Here is a 22539-nt window from a genome sequence, read left to right on the forward strand (position 1 = left end):
GACGTCCACAGGTGGGGGATGTGTTTACAGCCCAACACCGTGCAGGACGTTTGGCATTTGCCAGAGAACACCAAGATTGGCAAATTCGCCACTGGCGCCCTGTGCTCTTCACAGATGAAAGCAGGTTCTCACTGAGCACATGTGACAGACGTGACAGAGTCTGGAGACGCCAAGGAGATCGTTCTGCTGCCTGCAACATCCTCCAGCATGACCAGTTTGGCAGTGGGTCAGTAATGGTGTGGGGTGGCATTCCTTTGGGGGGCCGCACAGCCCTCCATGTGCTCGCCAGAGGTAGCCTGACTGCCATTAGGTACCCGAGATGAGATCCTCAGACCCCTTGTGAGACCATATGCTGGTGCGGTTGGCCCTGGGTTCCTCCTAATGCAAGACAATGCTAGACCTCATGTGGCTGGAGTGTGTCAGCAGTTCCTGCAAGACGAAGGCATTGATGCTATGGACTGGCCCACCCGTTCCCCAGACCTGAATCCAATTGAGCACATCTGGGACATCATGTCTCGCTCCATCCACCAACGTTGCACCACAGACTGTCCAGGAGTTGGCGGATGCTTTAGTCCAGGTCTGGGATGAAATCCCTCAGGAGACGATCCGCCACCTCATCAGGAGCATGCCCAGGCATTGTAGGGAGGTCACACAGGCACGTGGAGGCCACACACACTACTGAGCCTCATTTTGACTTGTTTTAAGGTCATTGCATCAAAGTTGGATCAGCCTGTATTGTGTTTTTCCACTTTAATTTTGAGTGCGACTCCAAATCCAGACCTCCATGGGTTAATAAATTTGTTTTCCATTGATCATTTTTTGTGCGATTTTGTTGTCAGCGCATTCAATTATGTAAAGAACAAAGTATTTAATAAGAATATTTCATTCATTCAGATCTAGGATGTGTTATTTTAGTGTTCCCTTTATTTTTTAGAGATGTATGTATGTATGTATACACATATATACACATTATATATATATATATATACACACATATATACACACACACACACACATATATACATCTATCTCTTCAAAAATAAAACAAAAAAAATCCTATTTTATGACACAAATGAAAACTCACCCACGCACAAAGGTCCACCTGGAATATAGAGCCATCACTGCCACCACAGAATAAATGATATTCAGCTGGATCAAATGTTACGGACATGATCCGCACATCAAACAGGACAGACACCAGAAGTTCTCCAGAGGCAAGATCCCAAAGCTAAAAAAACAGAAAAAACAGCAATGGATTTATTTTTTTATTGCGGAATATATATAAAACATTTTAGTAAGGTGTAAACTGACTCAACAGTGGGCCTGAATCACTATCATTTGCTAATGTAAGAACGCATGCACAGAGCGATTATCAGCAGACTGCACATGCACTGCAAACGCATTACATGTAGGTCAAAATGTAATTTCTCTGCATAGTGTTCGCAATATGATTGACAGGAAGTGACTGTTCGTGGGCATTAACATGGAATGAGAGGAGTAGTTGGGAAAACGCAGGCATGTCATGGCCATTTTCGAGGCGTGTATCGGACATCTGCGAGCACTGCGATGAAAAACATGGCGCCCAGTGCAAATGCACTCATTATTTTGGGTAGGCATGGATCAGACGCAACAGTCGATTGTGCTTGTTTATTGCATATGCATTGTGATTCTACTAATCATACGCAGATTTGTGATTGCATTGGTGGGCGTCTTTTATCCTTTTTCCTCTTCACATGCGATTTCTAGCAATAGCAGCTTTGTGAAAATCACTATCTCAGCCTCAATAGCTATCCATAATAAATTAGGCCCAGTCTTCACAAGTAGCAACCCATATGCATACAGTATGACACAGATGTTGTGACATTCTCCCAAGTGCCTACTATCAGGGACATCTTTTCTACTGCATCCTTAACTTTGTTTCCCTACCTAGCCAGTAATTACCTAATAAACCGTTCAGTGCTTCTGTTTCAGTGTGAAAAACCAGTAAACATAAGCTTGGAGTAATGTGTAGTATAGGAGATTATACTGTATATTGTACATCTATACATACACTATATTTGTACAAATAAAATTATGGCAGTACAACACAACCAGAGTAAAAAGATTAAGGGGGGGAGGGGAGGAGAATTCAAATGTTATCGCCCCCGATCTCCCGTCTAAAGTGACGGGAGATCGCAGGGGGGCGATAAACAATAAATTTCCCCTATCGCACTGATCGTGCCCGGGACATTTCTCAAAAAGAGGAGAAATTTGGTTAAAAAAAAAATAAAAACATTCTTCAATATTAATTTACTGTGTCCCACAAATTAGGTCATATAGATGGAGCAACATTAAGAATAAAAACAATGTTGGTATCTACATTATTAAGTAGAGAGAACATTATGTAAAAGTTATTATTCTAAAGAAAATGTTGATAAGGGATGCAATTTAATGTTTGATTTTCCCACATTGCAAATGGGAGTTCCACAATTTATCACTAGGTGGCGTTACTATTAGTATATGGTGGTTGACCACGTTTTCACATGCAAGAGCAATCAGTGGGGCAGATGTATTAACCTGGAGAAGGCATAAGGAAGTGATAAACCAGTGATATGTGCAAGGTGATAAAGGCACCAGCCAATCAGATCCTAACTGGTAATTTACATATGGGAGCTGATTGGCTGGTGTGTTTATCACCTTGCACAGATCACTGGTTTATCACTTCCTTATGCCTTCTCCAGGTTAATACATCTGCCCCAGTGTCTGAAGCTGAATACTGAAGGTGAACACCGCTATAACCAACTTGTAACGTTGAATTAGTTTCCTTCAGCTCTGTAATATGCATACATTTTTAGATACTATAAGGTTTATGAGGATTCTAGACATCTAACCAGTACTTCAATATTCACTGATGGCCATTAAATAAATTAGCTTATCTTATAAATGGTAATTAACGTTACATGTGTATTTAAGTCAATATCATATGCTAAATAAATGTTATCTAATACTTAGTCCTCTTTTAGCAACCTACTAGGGTAAAGCAAATTAAGTGTGAAAATACTACAGGCTCTAAAAAATTTTAGTTTTTTTATGAAATTCTGAAATTTTTAAAAATGTACAAAAAGTGGAATCATTGGTAGTATGAGGATTTGATGGCAAGGGATGGGGGAAATCTTTAAACATTTTTTTTTGCACTTTCATATTTGTTTGTTTGCAAAGACAGAACAAGTAATAGATGGAGGATCTCATACCTGACACATACGCTCTTGCTGCATTTAACAGATATACATACAGCATGGGGTATAAAGTATAGGTGCTGTGGAGTGAGCTGCTTGCGTTTCCCACTAACTAGCTCTCAGAATGACACTGCTCTGCGGCAGTCTGTGTACTGGGGTCCATGCTGCAGCGCCAGTGACCGTTAATGGAGGACGACGGGGTTTATAAGGAGTGAGTCATCACCTAGTACGTGTTGACAATTATATAGCAGGATAATATTTTGGGTTCAAGTTCAGAACATGGGACCCCCTGGACTAAAGTAACGCAACTGCTTCAGATCATTACATTTGTTCAGAACATTAAAGGTCAACAGGATGAAAATGGCTGACAGAAAAATAGTCGACATAAAAATTGTTCACAATTTCTGAAGGTTTTTTTTTTTTTGGGCCAATTGTTGTATAATACATGGTATGTGACCATCATCAGTACAAACGCAACCAATACCAAAGAAGTTGAATCTAAGGACCTTAATCAGTAGCAGTTGCTACTGCGATGCAATCCCAATTTTCAGGCCAGTACACAGGGCCCTTTCTGAGTGTGTGCGAGCCAGGAGATGAGATCACATCGCATTGTTGCAAACGCCTCTACCTGACTGACAGTCAGAGGCGTTCGCGGGGCAGCGATATTGCATTGAAGGGGCATGGTAATGGAAACGCAGGCGGATCCGGACCGTTTTGGGGGTGATGTCACACTCGGGTGCCTACGCGGCTGCAGCAAAACATGTCCACCCTGCACCTGCCTTTAGAGCCAGGCTGCACTGGCATGGGGCTACCCTTGTTTTGTGGGGACTGCGATCGCAATTGAATTAACAAAACTGCAACTGATACTGAATAAGGTCCTAAGGTCACAGTTCCACCTGTGAACTATTTTGTAGTGGTGAAGTACCCCATACTTAAAGTGGATCACAAACACTACATTCTTACTGTACAATACTTGAAAAGAAAAGGTGGTCTGGTTTTACAGGATTATGTTTTTCCTGAGAAAGAGGACATTGACATCATACGCACAGATATAGTGTTGTGTACTTTGTCAGAGCCATGTGAATTGTGTGGCAGACATTATTTCTCTGATTTGCCATGTAATATTGAGTTTGGTTAAATGTTTGTTATACTGCAGAGTATAATGTATATTCTTTGTGTAAAGGGTCCCATACACTACAACAATAATGGCCGATTTCATCCGATTTCGAACTTTCGGGACGATAAATCAGATGAAAAGTTGCAAATCGGATGTGTTTTACATCCGATACGATGCGCGGTCCCGTGAGCATCGGATCTGAGCCCCTAGATCGTTAGTGCTGCACTCATATCTTGGATCCCGCAGACATGGCTGGGATCGCATAAGATACATCGTATGCAAAGGACCGCATACGATGTATCTTATGCGATCCGGCGTGAGCTGAAATGTAGAAGCTGGCAGCTGAGCGCGCCCGAATGGAGCTACATTAGCATAGCTCTGTTTGACGCCATCTAGCAGCTGCCGGCGGTAATACGATTTTTAATTCCGCCTTAAGAAACCAACAGACATACAGTTGCCGGGAACAGGTTTATGTGCATGTAGTGTGCACATATATTTGTATCTAGTATAGAGATCTAGGATATGATTTGAGTCATATTAGGGGGGCACCAAATATGTGTTTTAAGCATCTTAAGATCTCATGTTTTTAATATAAATAGTACTTTGATACAGAAATATAATATTTATCCCATTCTTCTCCATATTAGAGGTGCAGGTTATCAATCTACCATCATGTATTATAGGACTGCAGCTGTCACAGCCAGAGAGCAGTGAGAGTGGTGTACAGTCATCCTATTCTATTGTGAGTTTTATCAATGACCTGCAAAATCCCAGAGCACAGACATCATTTATCGCGCAATCAGTTACAGTGCTCCTGATTTGGGATTGACTCCTAAACTAACTAGCATAGAGCACTGGAGGTAAGTTTGGGGAACGGACATTGTATCGTGGCTAGTCCCAGTGCAAGACTAGCTACCTCTGCACAACTGACTCTTCAGCATGCCCATGTACAAATTCACAACTTTCGGAAAGTGTGTAGTGTAGGTAGCCATAAGGCATTTATTCAATTGGGCACTGCTAATATAATCAGGGAACTTTGGTTAGTATGCAAACATGTGCACGAGTAGTATATAATGGGCAAATATGCTGCTATTTTACCATGGGATGTCTTCAGATTTTCTATGAGAATTTTACACTGCACTTTGGTCTCCCACAAGGTATTTTTCTCCATACACATCATTAGCTTGATTTCACACTACCTAGGCTTGGGACTAGAGTTCTATCTACTGAATACTAACAACTAACTCTTTGCAATACTGAAATGCAAAAAAAATGAAGGCTGATGAGACATGTAAATATGAGTTACCATGTTAACATCTGTGATTTCCAACAATGAAAAATACTTCTGTGCGAATTGTTATCAACACTACTTCCATCTACTGCGCTCACCATAAAGGACTGGACACATTAACACTTGTTTAAGTATGCAGGAGTGCAATTAAAAGTTATGCAATATTTTACACTTTATCCCTTCATGACCCTCCCAAAATAAATTTAAAAAAATACACGTACTGTAGCATCAGCCTGCACGGTTGGAAAGAATACACTGCAGTTTATGCATAAACCTGTGATGTTTAACAGTGCAGTCAAATATTTTTGGGGCATTGAAGCAAAACATTTTACTTGGCCACCTCACTACACCTGCATATAATGAAAACTAGCCCCCCCCATAAAATGGTAGCGCTGTTTTTTCTACAACATCGCAAATTATATTAGGCTAAATAAGACATCAATAACAGAAATTATGCATACTAAACTGCTTTACTGAGTACTTAGGGCTATTGACCAGTTGGAGATGCCCAATAACACCACACAGCAGAACTGCAAACTATCCCTTTACAAAATTCAGTTACCTTAACAGTTTGGTCCAAAGAGGAAGTGACTGCTCGGGACTGGGGTCCTCCAGTACCACACTGCAAATCAGTGATTGGAAGTGTATGTTGAGTCCACATGTGTCGAGGTTCGGGGCCCCGGGATCCCTCAGCCTGCAACACACTAAACGCAAGACTATTACTACATCTTATTTACCAGTGTTTCCCAACCTCTGTCCTCAAGGCACACCGACAGTCCAGGTTTTAGTGATAGCCATGCTTGAGCACCAATGGCTGAATCAAAATAACAGAGGTACTACTTAAGTCACCTGTGCTCAAATATGGATATTCTTAAAACCTAGAATGTTAGTGTGCCTTGAGGACCGTGGAGGAACACCCCTGTTATGGACACATAGGCTACTAACAAGAGAGAATTCAACGTTGTGAGCAGTTGGTTTGGTTCTACATTTAAGACCCGGCCTTACCTGAAGAGGTTCCACACCAGTGCCAGGCTGTCCTTGGCTCCAGACAAGAAATGGCTGCTGTCATCTGTGAACGTGAGGCAGGTGAGGTCTTGATAGTGACTGTTAAGGATAGAAAGGAGATGCCCTGTGCAAATCTGAAAATAACAGCGAGAATGTGGAGAAAACATTTAAGATTTGTATTTATCCATGGTAGGAATGAATACAAAACTAAAATTCCCAATGGCAGGGCTCATCAACTGGCAATCTGTAAGCTACACAGTCAGACGCAGGATGTCATGTGGGCTGCAACCACAGCAGTGGCTTGTTACCTGGTACCACAAGTGTCCGTGTAATACTGTTCTGGGAACGCTGTATCCGATACTAAAATGCTCGACTATGATCCACTATAGACTACAAGTGTAAGGAAATAAAAGATTCAAAATCCTACTCAAAACACTTTAAATGGAAAGAAGCAGAGTTACAAATTAAGGAAAGCAAATGCATTCTTTTCTTACATTTACATCAGTGTGTCATAATAAGTAGAACGTGTGTGTCCCCTTTTTACTACCAAGCAGATTTGTCTGATCATTTGAACAAAAATACCACAAAGGTCAATTCATTGCTACATCACACAGTAATGAACATGGAGTATGTTATATAGCCCCAATGAGTAGTGTGTAAAAATAAGATTTTACTTACCGGTAAATATATTTCTCGTAGTCCGTAGTGGATGCTGGGGACTCCGTAAGGACCATGGGGAATAGACGGGCTCCGCAGGAGACAGGGCACTCTAAGAAAGAATTAGGACTACTGGTGTGCACTGGCTCCTCCCTCTATGCCTCTCCTCCAGACCTCAGTTAAGGAAACTGTACCCGGAAGAGCTGACAGTACAAGGAAAGGATTTTAGAATCCAGGGTAAGACTCATACCAGCCACCCAAATCACACCGTATAACTCGTGATAAACTTACCCAGTTAACAGTATGAACAACAACATAGCATCAGACAAACCTGATGCAACCATAACATAACCCTTATGTAAGCAATAACTATATACAAGTATTGCAGAAGAAGTCCGCACTTGGGACGGGCGCCCAGCATCCACTACGGACTACGAGAAATAGATTTACCGGTAAGTAAAATCTTATTTTCTCTAACGTCCTAGTGGATGCTGGGGACTCCGTAAGGACCATGGGGATTATACCAAAGCTCCCAAACGGGCGGGAGAGTGCGGATGACTCTGCAGCACCGAATGGGCAAACACAAGGTCCTCCTCAGCCAGGGTATCAAACTTGTAGAACTTGGCAAAGGTGTTTGAACCCGACCAAGTAGCTGCTCGGCAAAGCTGTAATGCCGAGACCCCTCGGGCAGCCGCCCAAGAAGAGCCCACCTTCCTAGTGGAATGGGCCTTTACTGATTTTGGATGCGGAAATCCAGCGGCAGAATGAGCCTGCTGAATCGTGTTATAGATCCAGCGAGCAATAGTTTGCTTTGAAGCAGGAGCACCCAGCTTGTTGGATGCATACAGGATAAACAGCGAGTCAGTTTTCCTGACTCCAGCCGTTCTGGCTACATAAATCTTCAAAGCCCTGACTACATCTAGTAACTTGGAATCATCCAAGTCACGAGTAGCCGCAGGCACCACAATAGGTTGGTTCAAATGAAAGGATGACACCACCTTCGGCAGAAATTGCGGACGAGTCCGTAATTCTGCCCTGTCCATATGGAAAACCAGATAGGGGCTTTTACATGACAAAGCCGCCAATTCTGACACACGCCTAGCCGAAGCTAAGGCCAATAGCATGACCACTTTCCACGTGAGATATTTTAACTCCACGGTCTTAAGTGGCTCAAACCAGTGAGATTTCAGGAAACTCAACACCACGTTAAGATCCCAAGGTGCCACAAAAGGAGGCTGAATATGCAGCACTCCCTTTACAAACGTCTGAACTTCAGGAAGAGAAGCCAGTTCCTTTTGAAAGAAAATGGATAGGGCCGAAATCTGGACCTTAATGGACCCTAATTTTAAGCCCATAGTCACTCCCGCCTGTAGGAAGTGAAGGAAACGGCCCAACTGGAATTCCTCTGTAGGGGCCTTCCTGGCCTCACACCAAGCAACATATTTTCGCCATATACAGTGATAATGTTTTGCTGTCACGTCCTTCCTAGCCTTTATCAGCGTAGGAATAACCTCATCTGGAATGCCTTTCTCCGCTAGGATCCGGCGTTCAACCGCCATGCCGTCAAACGCAGCCGCGGTAAGTCTTGGAACAGACAGGGCCCCTGTTGCAACAGATCCTGTCTGAGAAGCAGAGGCCATGGGTCATCTGTGAGCATTTCTTGCAGTTCCGGGTACCAAGTCCTTTTTGGCCAATCCGGAACAATGAGTATTGTTCTCACTCCTCTTTTTCTTACGATTCTCAACACCTTGGGTATGAGAGGAAGAGGAGGAAACACATAGACCGACTGGAACACCCACGGTGTTACTAGTGCGTCCACAGCTATCGCCTGAGGATCTCTTGACCTGGCGCAATACTTTTGTAGCTTTTTGTTGAGGCGGGATGCCATCATGTCCACCTGTAGCAGTTCCCATCGATTTGTAATCTGTGTGAAGACTTCCTGATGAAGTCCCCACTCTCCCGGGTGGAGGTCGTGCCTGCTGAGGAAGTCTGCTTCCCATTTGTCCACTCCCGGAATGAACACTGCTGACAGTGTTTGCACGTGATTCTCCGCCCAACGAAGAATCCTGGTGGCTTCTGCCATCGCCACCCTGCTTCTTGTGCCGCCCTGGCGGTTTACATGAGCCACTGCGTGATGTTGTCTGATTGAATCAGCACCGGTTGGTTGCGAAGTAGAGGCTCCGCTTGACTCAGGGCGTTGTATATGGCCCTTAGTTCCAGGATATTGATGTGCATACAAGCCTCCTGACTTGACCACAGCCCTTGGAAGTTTCTTCCCTGAGTGACTGCCCCCCACCCTCGGAGGCATGCATCCGTGGTCACCAGGACCCAGTCCTGTATGCCGAACCTGCGGCCCTCGAGAAGGTGAGCACTCTGCAGCCACCACAGAAGAGACACCCTGGCCCTGGGGGATAGGGTGATCCGCCGATGCATCTGAAGATGCGATCCGGACCACTTGTCCAACAGATCCCACTGAAAGTTCCTCGCATGGAACCTGCCGAAGGGAATGGCTTCGTATGACGCCACCATCTTTCCCAGGACTTGCGTGCATTGATGCACTGACACCTGTTTTGGTTTTAAGAGGTCTCTGACCAGAGTCACGAGCTCCTGGGCCTTCTCCTCCGGGAGAAACACCTTCTTCTGCTCTGTGTCCAGAATCATGCCCAGGAAGAGCAGTCTCGTCGTAGGAATCAGATGCGACTTTGGAATATTCAGAATCCAGCCGTGCTGTTGTAACACCTCTCGAGAGTGTGCTACGCTGATCAGCAACTGCTCTCTGGACTTCGCCTTTATGAGGAGATCGTCCAAGTATGGGATAATTGTAACTCCTTGCTTTCGCAGGAGCACCATCATTTCCGCCATTACCTTGGTAAATATTCTCTGTGCCGTGGACAGACCAAACGGCAACGTCTGGAATTGGTAATGACAGTCCTGTACCACAAATCTGAGGTACTCCTGATGAGGTGGATAAATGGGGACATGCAGGTAAGCATCCTTGATGTCCAGAGACACCATAAAATCCCCCTCTTCCAAGCTTGCGATGACCGCTCTCAGCAATTCCATCTTGAACCTTTTCAGGTAAATGTTCAGGAATTTTAAATTCAATATGGGTCTGACCGAACCGTCCGGCTTCGGTACCACAAACATTGTGGAATAGTAACCCCTTCCCTGTTGAAGGAGGGGAACCTTTACCACCACCTGCTGGAGATATAATTTGTGAATTGCCGCTAACACTACTTCCCTTTCTATGGGGGAAGCTGGCAGGGCCGATTTGAGGTAACGGTGAGGGGGCATCACTTCGAATTCCAGCTTGTATCCCTGAGACACAATCTGTATAGCCCAAGGATCCACCTGTGAGCGAACCCACTGGTGGCTGAAATTTCAGAGACGCGCCCCCACCGCTCCTGGCTCCACCTGTGGAGCCCCAGCGTCATGCGGTGGATTTTGTGGAAGCCGGGGAGGACTTCTGTTCCTGGGAACTAGCTGTATTGTGCAGCTTCTTTCCTCTACCCCTGCCTCTGGCAAGAAAAGATGCACCTCGGACTTTCTTGCCTCTGTGCGATCGAAAGGACTGCATTTGGTAATACGGTGCTTTCTTAGGTTGTGAGGGAATATATGGCAAAAAAATTTGACTTCCCAGCCGTAGCTGTGGAAACTAGGTCCGAGAGACCGTCCCCACACAATTCCTCACCCTTATAAGGTAAAACCTCCATGTGCTTTTTTGAATCGGCATCACCTGTCCATTGCCGAGTCCACAGGACCCTTCTGGTAGAAATTGACATTGCATTTATTCTAGAGCCCAGTAGGCAAATGTCTCTCTGGGCATCCCTCATATATAGGACAGCGTCTTTTATATGCCCCAGGGTCAGTAATATAGTATCCTTATCCAAGGTATCAAGTTCCTCAGACAGAGTATCTGTCCATGCTGGTACAGCACTACACATCCAGGCCGACGCAATAGCCGGCCTCAGTAAGGTACCTGAATGTGTATAAACGGACTTCAGGATACCTTCCTGCTTCCTATCCGCAGGATCTTTTAGGGAGGCCGTATACTGTGACGGCAGGGCCACCTTCTTAGATAAGCGTGTCAAAGCTTTGTCTACCCCTAGGGGAGGATTCCCAGCGTAACCTGTCCGTTGGCGGGAAAGGATACGCCATAAGTAACCGTTTGGAAATCAGCACTTTCCTATCGGGGGAATCCCACGCTTTTTCACATAACTCATTTAACTCATGTGAAGGGGGAAAAGTCACTTCTTGCCTTTTTTTCCCCAAACATATAAACCCTCTTGTCAGGGACCGGGTTTACCTCTGAAATGTGCAATACATCCTTCATTGCTATAATCATGTAGCGGATGGCTTTAGCCATTTTAGGCTGCAACTTTGCATCATCGCCATCGACACTGGAGTCAGAATCCGTGTCGATATCTGTGTCAACAATCTGGGATAGTGGGCGCTTCTGAGACCCTGACGGCCTCTGCGCTGTAGGATCAGGCATGGGTTGAGACCCTGACTGTCCCAAGGCTTCAGCTTTATCCAACCTTTTATGCAAGGAGTTTACATTATCATTTAACATCCATCCAATCAGGTGTCGGCGCCGTCGGCGGCGACCCCACATTCATCTGCACCTGCTCTGCTCCCACATAGCCTTCCTCGTCAAACATGTCGACACAATCGTACCGACACCACACACACAGGGGATGCTCTATTTGAGGACAGAACCCCCACAAGGCCCTTTGGAGAGACAGAGAGAGAGTATGCCAGCACACACCCCAGCGCTATATAACCCAGGAATTACACAGTAACTTAGTGTTTACCCAGTAGCTGCTGTATTTGTGATTTTGCGCTAAATTTATGTGCCCCCCCTCTCTTTTTACCCTCTTTCTACCGTGATCTGCAGGGGAGAGCCTGGGGAGCTTCCTCTCAGCGGAGCTGTGGAGAGAAAATGGCGCTGGTGAGTGCTGAGGAAGAAGCCCCGCCCCCTCAGCGGCCGGCTTCTGTCCCACGATTTTGTGTAAAATAATGGCGGGGGCTCATGCATATATACAGTGCCCAGCTGTATATATGCTCTATTTTGCCAGGAGGTACTCAATTGCTGCCCAGGGCGCCCCCCCCTGCGCCCTGCACCCTACAGTGACCGGAGTGTGCGGGTTTAATGTGGGAGCAATGGCGCACAGCTGCAGTGCTGTGCGCTACCTCATATGAAGACAGGAGTCTTCTGCCGCCGATTTTGAAGTCTTCTTGCTTCTCTCGCCGGCTTCTATCTTCTGGCTCTGCGAGGGGGGCGGCGGCGCGGCTCCGGGATCGGACGACCAAGGGTGAGTTCCTGTGTTCGATCCCTCTGGAGCTAATGGTGTCCAGTAGCCTAAGAAGCGCAACCTATCCGCAGTTAGTAGGTCTGCTTCTCTCCCCTCAGTCCCACGTAGCAGAGAGTCTGTTGCCAGCAGATCTCTCTGAAAATAAAAAATCCTAATAAAATACTTTCTTATTAGCAAGCTCAGGAGAGCTCACTAAAGTGCACCCAGCTCTGTCCGGGCACAGATTCTAACTGAGGTCTGGAGGAGGGACATAGAGGGAGGAGCCAGTGCACACCAGTAGTCCTAATTCTTTCTTAGAGTGCCCTGTCTCCTGCGGAGCCCGTCTATTCCCCATGGTCCTTACGGAGTCCCCAGCATCCACTAGGACGTTAGAGAAATATATACACGTAGTAACAAAGACCTGCAACACATTCCCCACCCGCTCTCTTAATTCCCACAGTAGAAGATACTTGAAAAAACAACCTGCTCCCCAAAAAGGCACACAGTGTTAGTGCATAGAAATGCAACAAGCATTGCTGGACCATACACCAATTCCCACAGTGACCTGAGACACCTGTCAGCCCCAGGGGTTAAAGTGGGCCGGAACGGGGCGGAACTGCGTTCCGACACTTCTAATTGAAAAAGCGGGAGGCAAAATGGGCAGGGCAGTGCAGTGAGACGGCAGGGGGATGATCAGAGGAGCAGGGGGTGAGACGGCTGGGGGATGATCAGACGAGCAGGGGGTGAGACGGCAGGGGGATGATCAGACGAGCAGGGGGTGAGACGGCAGGGGGATGATCAGACGAGCAGGGGGTGAGACGGCAGGGGGATGATCAGACGAGCAGGGGGTGAGACGGCAGGGGGATGATCAGACGAGCAGGGGGTGAGACGGCAGGGGGATGATCAGACGAGCAGGGGGTGAGACGGCAGGGGGATGATCAGACGAGCAGGGGGATGATCAGACGAGCAGGGGGATGATCAGACGAGCAGGGGGTGAGACGGCTGGGGGATGATCAGACGAGCAGGGGGTGAGACGGCTGGGGGATGATCAGACGAGCAGGGGGTGAGACGGCTGGGGGATGATCAGACGAGCAGGGGGTGAGACGGCTGGGGGATGATCAGACGAGCAGGGGGTGAGACGGCTGGGGGATGATCAGACGAGCAGGGGGTGAGACGGCTGGGGGATGATCAGACGAGCAGGGGGTGAGACGGCAGGGGGATGATCAGACGAGCAGGGGGTGAGACGGCAGGGGGATGATCAGACGAGCAGGGGGTGAGACGGCAGGGGGATGATCAGACGAGCAGGGGGTGAGACGGCAGGGGGATGATCAGACGAGCAGGGGGTGAGACGGCAGGGGGATGATCAGACGAGCAGGGGGTGAGACGGCAGGGGGATGATCAGACGAGCAGGGGGATGATCAGACGAGCAGGGGGATGATCAGACGAGCAGGGGGATGATCAGACGAGCAGGGGGTGAGACGGCTGGGGGATGATCAGACGAGCAGGGGGTGAGACGGCTGGGGGATGATCAGACGAGCAGGGGGTGAGATGGCTGGGGGATGATCAGACGAGCAGGGGGTGAGATGGCTGGGGGATGATCAGACGAGCAGGGGGTGAGATGGCTGGGGGATGATCAGACGAGCAGGGAGTGAGATGGCTGGGGGATGATCAGACGAGCAGGGGGTGAGATGGCTGGGGGATGATCAGACGAGCAGGGGGTGAGATGGCTGGGGGATGATCAGAGGAGCAGAGGGTGAGATGGCTGGGGGATGATCAGAGGAGCAGGGGGTGAGATGGCTGGGGGATGATCAGAGGAGCAGGGGGTGAGATGGCTGGGGGATGATCAGAGGAGCAGGGAGTGAGATAGGTGGGGGGAATGATGAGAGAAGCAGGGAGTGAGATAGGTGGGGGGGAATGATGAGAGAAGCAGGGGGTGAGAGTGGGATGGGGTAGAGAGAGGAGCAGGGGGTGAGATTGGTGTGAGGGTGGTGAAAGAAGCATGGGGTGAGATGGGAGAGTAACACCCCACTCAGATCGCCTAAGGCAGGTTGCACCCTGGAGCCTGACACGGAAGCTCCCAGCGTGCGACCCACCGCCGCTGACTGCAACCCGGCATATTGCCGGGTTGGTGATGTCAGCAGTGACACAGAGGGGGACGGCGCTTGGAGATCACATGATATCCAAGCGCCACCCGTCCACACACAGTGAACAAGTGCCAGGTCACATCAACCTGGCTACCGTTCACACCGCACAGCGAGTCGGGTTGAACACGTGTTCAACCTTGCTCGCTACCCAAGTTGGAATACTGGGTCGCTCAACCCGGTATTTCAATCCTGGCACCTTTCAGACCGCACATGAACATGGGTTATGCACATTCATGTGCCAATAACCCGTGTTCAGAGGTGGCGGTCTGAAAGGGGTATAAGAGAAGATGTGGCTGAGATGGAAGAGTGAGAGGCACAGGGGTGAGATAGAAGCAGAGGCTGAAAGGGTAGCAGGGAGTGAGGAGTAAGGGGTAAGTAAAGGAGAGAAAGATTCAGGTGATCAGACACAAAGGAGAGTACAGTATACAGGGAGTAAGGGTTGCCTAGGATGAAGATATAGACACAAGGAGAGTACAGTATACATGGAGTAAGGGTTACCTAGGATAAAGATATAGACACAAGGAGAGTGACAGACAAAGGAAGCAAGAAAGCAGAAAGGACACATGGAAGACATAGGCGAGGTGAGGAAAGGTTGTACATATCCTGCTACATTGTACTTTTCATCTAAATTTAAACACCTAAAAATCCCTACACCTGCGGGGAGGGTGTTGTTAGGGTCATTACTCCGACTGTGGGCATTGTGTGTTTAAAAAATACGTGGGACAACGTGAATAAGATTATGCTGCTGTGAGGCGTTATTTTGCATCGGTACTATTGTGTGGCCATGCCCTTCCTAGTGATGCCACACACCCTTTTTTCGGCTGCGGCGTGATGAGTTCCCCCACCTCTCGAGGACCACTTTAAGCTCTGGTCAGCCCCCACCATGGCTCAGGCTGGGTCTCTGATGCCATACTCACTGTACAATTGGCAATCAGTACAGTGCCTATCGCTGTACCTACTACCCTGCAAAACCAGTAACAAGCCAATTATACAAGAGACATGGGAGTTTGAGAATAACTGTACTGCAAACCCCACCCCATCAGGTGCACATGTTACCTCCCACAGGTAGATGCTCTCTGCAATGCCAGCCACCAAATAGAGCCCATTAGGAGATGCGGCCAGACAGGTCACTGGTCCTGAGCACACGATCTTCTGCTGCAGCTGGTCCTAAAGGGACACAAGTGACAGGCGCGTTACTTTGTGGTGGCACGAGACACGGGCAGGCTGCACATACATACGGTCACATCGCATCAGTTGTACGAAGCAGTCAGTGCTGCAGCCCGGTCATACCGAGCGCTAACTCGCCTTTCTCTGCAGCTCCCATACATTCATATAGTTCTTCCCCAGCTGCCCTCCAAGAAGATACTGGCCCCCGAGCAGAGCGAGGCCGCGGGGCGTACTGTTCCCTCCGCGGTAGGTGAGCAGCACCGCGCCCGTCTGTGGATCCCATACCGAGCAGTTCGCCACTTGTCCCGCCGCATCCGTGCTCAGCACCAGCTCTAAGGGCGCCGCCATTTTTTCCTCCAGTAAGAGGGTCACGTGCTCCCAAATCGTACTGACCCGGCGCATCACGTGGTCCTTGCTTTAAGTTTACTCCTATGCCACAACCCACTGACTGCACAGTGCACGCAGCACTTGCAGTCACACACTGAACGGCTACTCTCGTACAAGGGGGGTAATTCCAAGTTGATCGCAGCAGGAAATTTTTTAGTAGTTGGCCAAAACCATGTGCGCTGCATGGGGGGCAGATATAACATGTGCAGAGAGAGTTAGATTTGGGTGGGTTATTTTGTTTCTGTGCAGGGTAAATACTGGCTGCTTTATTTTTACACTGCAATTAGTTTGCAGATTGAACACACCACACCCAAATCTAACTCTCTCTGCACATGTTATATCTGCCTCCCCTGCAATGCACATGGTTTTGCCCAACTGCTAACAAAGTTCCTGCTGCGATCAACTCAGAATTACCCCCTAGGTGCATGATGTCCACCCATCCCTCCCTATTTGACTGTGTACTAGCATTTTGTGAACTGGACAGCAGCTAAGTGTGTTTTTACTATAGGGAATATTTACTTTATTTTAATCTGTTGTTGCACATTGTAAAACAGTCATATATGCACTGCATGGCCACATGTGTAATGGCCCTCATTCCGAGTCGTTCGCTCGCAAGTGAATTTTAGCAGATTTGCTCATGCTAAGCCGCCGCCTACTGGGAGTGAATCTTAGCATCTTAAAATTGCGAACGATGTATTCGCAATATTGCGATTACACACCTCGTAGCAGTTTCTGAGTAGCTTCAGACTTACTCGGCATCTGCGATCATTTCACTGCTTGTCGTTCCTGGTTTGACGTCACAAACACACCCAGCGTTCGCCCAGACACTCCTCCGTTTCTCCGGCCACTCCTGCGTTTTTTCCGGAAACGGTAGCGTTTTTCCCCACACGCCCATAAAACGGCCTGTTTCCGCCCAGTAACACCCATTTCCTGTCAATCACATTACGATCGCCAGAACGATGAAAAAGCCGTGAGTAAAAATCCTAACTGCATAGCAAATTTACTTGGCGCAGTCGCAGTGTGGACATTGCGCATGCGCATTAAGCGGAAAATCGCTGCGATTCGAAGATTTTTACCGAGCGAACAACTCGGAATGAGGGCCCATGTTCATTAATTGCCTCTACACCTGACACCCCAGTGTACCTGACTAGGTATAAGTAATCATGTACACCTGTGTAGCACTGGTACCTAGTTTCGCATTTCCTTTACACCAGGGGCATTCAGACTTAAGGGGCCCATTTATCAAAAAATATTTGTGGCTATGTCCCCGAAAACACCTGTTTTGGGGGGCTAACCGCAAATACTAGGTATCCCCCGTATCTATGAAGGAGGGATTGCAGCAGGTATCGGATATACCTGCTGCGATTCCTCCCATTACCGCCCGCAGCCTGCCATCCATTGCCACCTACAGCCTGCCCGATATTGACCCCTGAAGCTACTGCAATCTCCTGATTGCGGTAGCCCATTGTAGCCTATGGGCTACGTATTGCGGGATGTAGTTTTGTCAGGGTTCCTCAGGAACCTTTCGCCGGAAATGGCCCCTGTGCATGGCTGTCACTATGACTGCGCATGTGCAGAGTCCAGAGGTGGATTGGCCATAGGGTTTACAGGGAAGATTCCCGGTGGGCCGACGCACCCATTGTGCCTGTTTTGTTTGAGGACATGTGGTCCTTTTTATAGACATAATGAATAAGATGCAAAATGATTTGCATATATGATAATTACTTTGTCACTTAGCCTGTGATTGCAGATGATCTAGTGTATGCTCTGTCTGCCTGTTTGGCTGACATATAAGATTGAGTGAATAGTGATTGGGATACGTTTGGTGTAATAAGCAAGAAAATATATCTTTCTAAAGAATGATATAGTTTCCTAAATTCTGAAGGTGTATCATATAATGTGCTCATAATGTTTAATTTTATTTCTTTTTAACTTCCCCCTTGATGCTGGACATGCCCACTATCTAGAAAGTATTGGGGGAGGGTGCTGCTGCCATGGCCCATGGCTAGACCTTACACCTCTGGTGCTGCCCATGTGGGACCACTAGTACAAATTTTTCCAGGGCCGCTTTTTGTTCCCAATCCACCCCTGGCAGGGTCCCAGACACCCTGCTCGGCACATCACAGGGACGGATTCCTTTCGGAGCCCTTGGCCCTGCATGTGCAGGGCGATACATGCTGCCGTTAGGATCGCATTTTGCAATGCGATCCTGGGCGGCAAGATGCCGCCCAGATCGCATGCAATACGCAATCCTTGATAAATGGGCCCCTTAGGATCTATTCATGAAGCAGTGAAAAGTGTGGAGAAGTGAGCCAGTGGAGAAGTTGCCCATGGCAACTAATCACCCGTGTAGCAGTGGCGTGCGGTGAGGTCAGTGGCTAGTGAGGCACTACAGCCATAATGTCTGCCGAATCCTGCCGATGACCCCTAGCCAATGCCCGCTACTGCCTCTGAGCCGATACCCGCTGCCACCGCCAATGGCTTACAAACTCGCCCACAATCAACTGACCCAGCCCTCCGCAACTAATTTCTATCTCAGTCCGATGCCGCCAATGCCCGCTGCCTGCCTGCTCATCATACTTGTGATATATTATACATTTTTATAGAAAAAAAAAATAGTGTTTGGGACTGGGAAGGGCGAGGGAGGAGGACATGAATGCAATTTTGTTGTCCAGGGCTTCCATTAACTTAATGGAGAAGGGTCTGAATGGGTTAAAAAAAAAATGCGTGAGGTCCCCCCTCCTAAGTATAACCAGCCTCGGGCTCTTTTAACCGGTCCTGGTTGTTTAAATACTGGGGAAAAAATTGGACAGGGGTTCCCCGTATTTAGACAACCAGCACCGGGCTCTTAGACCGGTCCTGGTTCCAAAAATACGGGGGACAAAAGATGTAGGGGTCCCCCGTATTTTTAAAACCAGCACCGGGCTCCACTAGCCAGAGACATAATGCCACAGGCGGGGGACACTTTTATGTAGGTCCCTGTGGCCGTGGCATTACCCCCCCAACTAGTCACCTCTGGCCGGGGTACCCTGGAGAAGCGGGGACCCCTTAAATCAAGGGGTCCCCCCCCTCCAGGCACCCAAGGGCCAGGGGTGAAGCCCGAGGCTGTCCCCAACACCCCTGGGCGGTGGGTGCTGGGCTGATAGCCATGTGTGTAAAAAAAGAATATTGTTTTTTGTTGTGGAACTACAAGGCCCAGCAAGCCTCCCCCGCTTGTTGGTACTTGGAGAACCTCAAGTACCAGCAGGCGGGGAAATAACGGGCTCACTGGTACCTGTAGTTCTACAACAACAAAAATACCCAAACAAAAACACAAACACACACCGTGACAGTAAAATTTTATTAAAACACACTTACACACTCACACATTCTTACCTACATCCCACGCCGGTCACGTCCACTTGTCCAGTAGAATCCAATAGGGGTAGAGGCACCTGTAAAAATGAACATTATACTGAGATATCCATACCTCCCAACATGACCCTCTCCAGGAGGGACACAATGCTCTGCTCCTGGAGTTCCCTATTAATTTATGATTGCCATCACCTGTGCTGAACAGGTCTATGGATTACAAAGGTGTTTCAGCACAGGTGATGGGAAACATAAATTAATAGGGAACTCCAGGAGCAGAGCCTTCTGTCCCTCCTAGATAGGGTCACGTTGGGAGGTGGTATGCATATCCACGGGGGGGGGGGGGGGGGTGAGAGAAAGAGGAGAGAGAGACGCAAACTAACCTGCTGCTGCTGCTGGAGCCGGCGGAGGAGGACAGCCGCACTTACTGCACGGCCACCGCTGCTGCTGAGTGTCAGGTAATCGGGAGCCAGGAAGACGGGGGAGAGCTCCGCAGGACCGCCGCTGCTGGTAAGGTGAGCGGGAGCAGGAGGACGGGGGGGGGGGAGCCGCACACACACTGAAGGCCCACCGCTACTCCCGGCTATCATAAGCGCCGGGACCCGCCGCCTCCAGTGCCGCATGTGGGTGATTGGACAAGCGGATCCAGCCCTGGATCCGCTGTCCAATCACAGGTGCCTCGCTGACATGGGGGTGGTGTCCCTGTCAGCGAGGCACTTGGATCAGTGCCACTTTCACCATTTTTTTTCATGGGCTTTTACAGCCCAGTGCTAGGCTCCGCCCCCCGCACTGTCCCCGTTCCATTATCAACGGGAGGCACTGCTATCAGTGCCTCCCAAACTGCTTTAAAGCAGGAAAATTATTAGAATTCAATAAAGAAGATACTTATGACACAGAATATGTGTCATAAGTATCTTCTTTTTATTATTTTAATAATTAATCACAGGGGAGGCACTACCTCCCCTGACTGCACGTCCCTGCCGTGTAGCCCCGCTCCCAGGCTGTGATTGGCTTGCGGGCCAGTCACTGGAAGAACAGGCATGACCATCGGTGGATGAAACCATCAATGCTCTCATATGTTATAGTTGATCACCATCAATGGCCACTCACAGCTTCACCATCGATGGTGAGAACAATGATGTCCATCCCTACTGCAGAGTCAGACACAGGGTGGACAAGGGCCGGAGACTAGCTCTGAAGACAATAGTGACTATGCCATAAGAAGGATAGGGACCTGGGCAATGATTGGGGCTTCATCTGTGAGGTATATTTACTAAAAGTCGATTTTGGTCGATGTTGATCAGGGTCTAAATCACACATTTACTAACAGATGATTTTTGCCATGCTCTTAAAAAACATATTCCAAAAATCATTTGTTAGTAAATGCGGGATTAAGGGGTACATTTACTAAAAATCAATCTAGGTCGATGTTTGATCGATGTTTGGGTGATTTTGTATTTCAGGGTCTAAATTCCACATTTATTAACATGATTTTTGACATTTTTTTTTAAACAATGTCAAAAATCTTCTGTTGGAAAATGTGTGATTTAGGGGAGCTGTACTAAGCAGTGATAATAGTGGAGAAGGAGCCAGTGGAGAAGTTGCCCATAGCAACCAATCAGCATTGACATAACATTTATAATTTGCATGCTATAAAAGTATAGAGAGCAGCTGATTTATACAAATAAGTAAAAACCACTGGGGCGCACAAAGCAGCCTATAGAATCCCTTCTTCAAGAAGGTTTCCTTAACCCTTCACCGACTACTACCACCAAACAAAAATGAAGGTGGGACTTAACTGGCGCTTAAAGAATCCTATTTATCTCCCATATGAAAGCTTTTCCAAAGTGGTGAGTTTCTTTCACTCCACAAGTTTGCATGAACAAGGGAGAAATTATCACATATAGTGGTGAAGTACAGTTTAATACAAATTACATAGTAAAACAAAGTTAACACATATAGTTCATTAAAATATAAGGTCCACACAACAGGGCCGTAACTAGGGGGGGGGGGGCTAAGGGGGCATGCGCCCCGGGTGCAGGATTTGAGGGGGCGCCAAGCAGTTACAGAGGAGCAGGGTTTTTTGTCTGTTTTTTTTTACTGGCAGTGCTGTGCTGCTCCAGTGAGACAGCAGACAGCTCCCAGGGCAATGTATCTGACCCACCTGTCTGCCCGCAGCTGGCTCCCGATGCTCCTATGTTGGCTACTGTCTTAAACTCTCTTCTTTGCCATGCAGTGATGTGACTAGCGTGCGGTGCACCGTACAAGCTATAGAAGCGCACTGTGCTCCCAGTTAGCAGTATCAACCTCCACTTTGCCTACCAGATGGGGGGATTTGGTGTAGTTTATAGGGTGGTGTAGTGCAGTGATGTAGTGTACCATATAGGGTATGTAGTGTAGTAATGTATTGCAGTATATAGGGGCATGTAGTGCACTTATGTGGTGTAGCATTTAAGTGGATGTAGCGTAGTGATGTAGTGTGGCATATAGGGTATGTAGTGCAGTGCATAGGGGCATGAAGTGTAGTGATGTACTGTAGTTCAGCGTCTAGGGGATGTAGTATACATAGTGATGTAGTGCAGTGGATAGGGGAATGTAGTGCATTGATGAAGTGTTATGATATAGTGCTATATATGGGGACACACAGAGGAGCATATAATTGAACACGCTGGCGGGGCATGTGACGCATAGGGCATTTGAGGCACATAGGGGATATTGTCCAGTAGTATCCCCTTTTTTCAAAACTTTTGATAATCTGATTATTTTAGTTTGATAGGGTTTGTTTGTTTGTTTTTTTGTTTGTTTGTTTGTTTTTTGTTTGTTTTTCTGGGGGGGGGGGGGGGGGGCACCAAATTACTGCCTTTGCCCGGGAGACGAAAATCCTAGTTTCGGCCCTGCACACAAACACATA

At 47.7% G+C, this 22539-nt stretch overlaps 1 protein-coding gene across 1 annotated transcript in view; it reads right to left on the minus strand.

Annotated features, from left to right (window-relative positions):
- Positions 1–16392, minus strand: part of WDR18 (WD repeat domain 18) — a 51388-nt gene extending 34996 nt beyond the window's left edge. Inside the window, exons 1-5 of the mRNA XM_063914370.1 lie at positions 16029–16392; positions 15780–15890; positions 6629–6762; positions 6186–6327; positions 1085–1228 (exon numbers count right to left, since the gene is read on the minus strand). Of these exons, the coding sequence (XP_063770440.1) occupies positions 1085–1228; positions 6186–6327; positions 6629–6762; positions 15780–15890; positions 16029–16292 (795 nt within the window). The 5' untranslated portion in view covers positions 16293–16392. The remainder of the gene's footprint in view (positions 1–1084; positions 1229–6185; positions 6328–6628; positions 6763–15779; positions 15891–16028) is intronic.
- Positions 16393–22539: the final 6147 nt, after the last annotated feature.

This window comes from Pseudophryne corroboree, chromosome 1 (genome assembly GCF_028390025.1).
Source record: "Pseudophryne corroboree isolate aPseCor3 chromosome 1, aPseCor3.hap2, whole genome shotgun sequence".
In the NCBI taxonomy this organism is placed as follows: Eukaryota; Metazoa; Chordata; class Amphibia; order Anura; family Myobatrachidae; genus Pseudophryne; species Pseudophryne corroboree.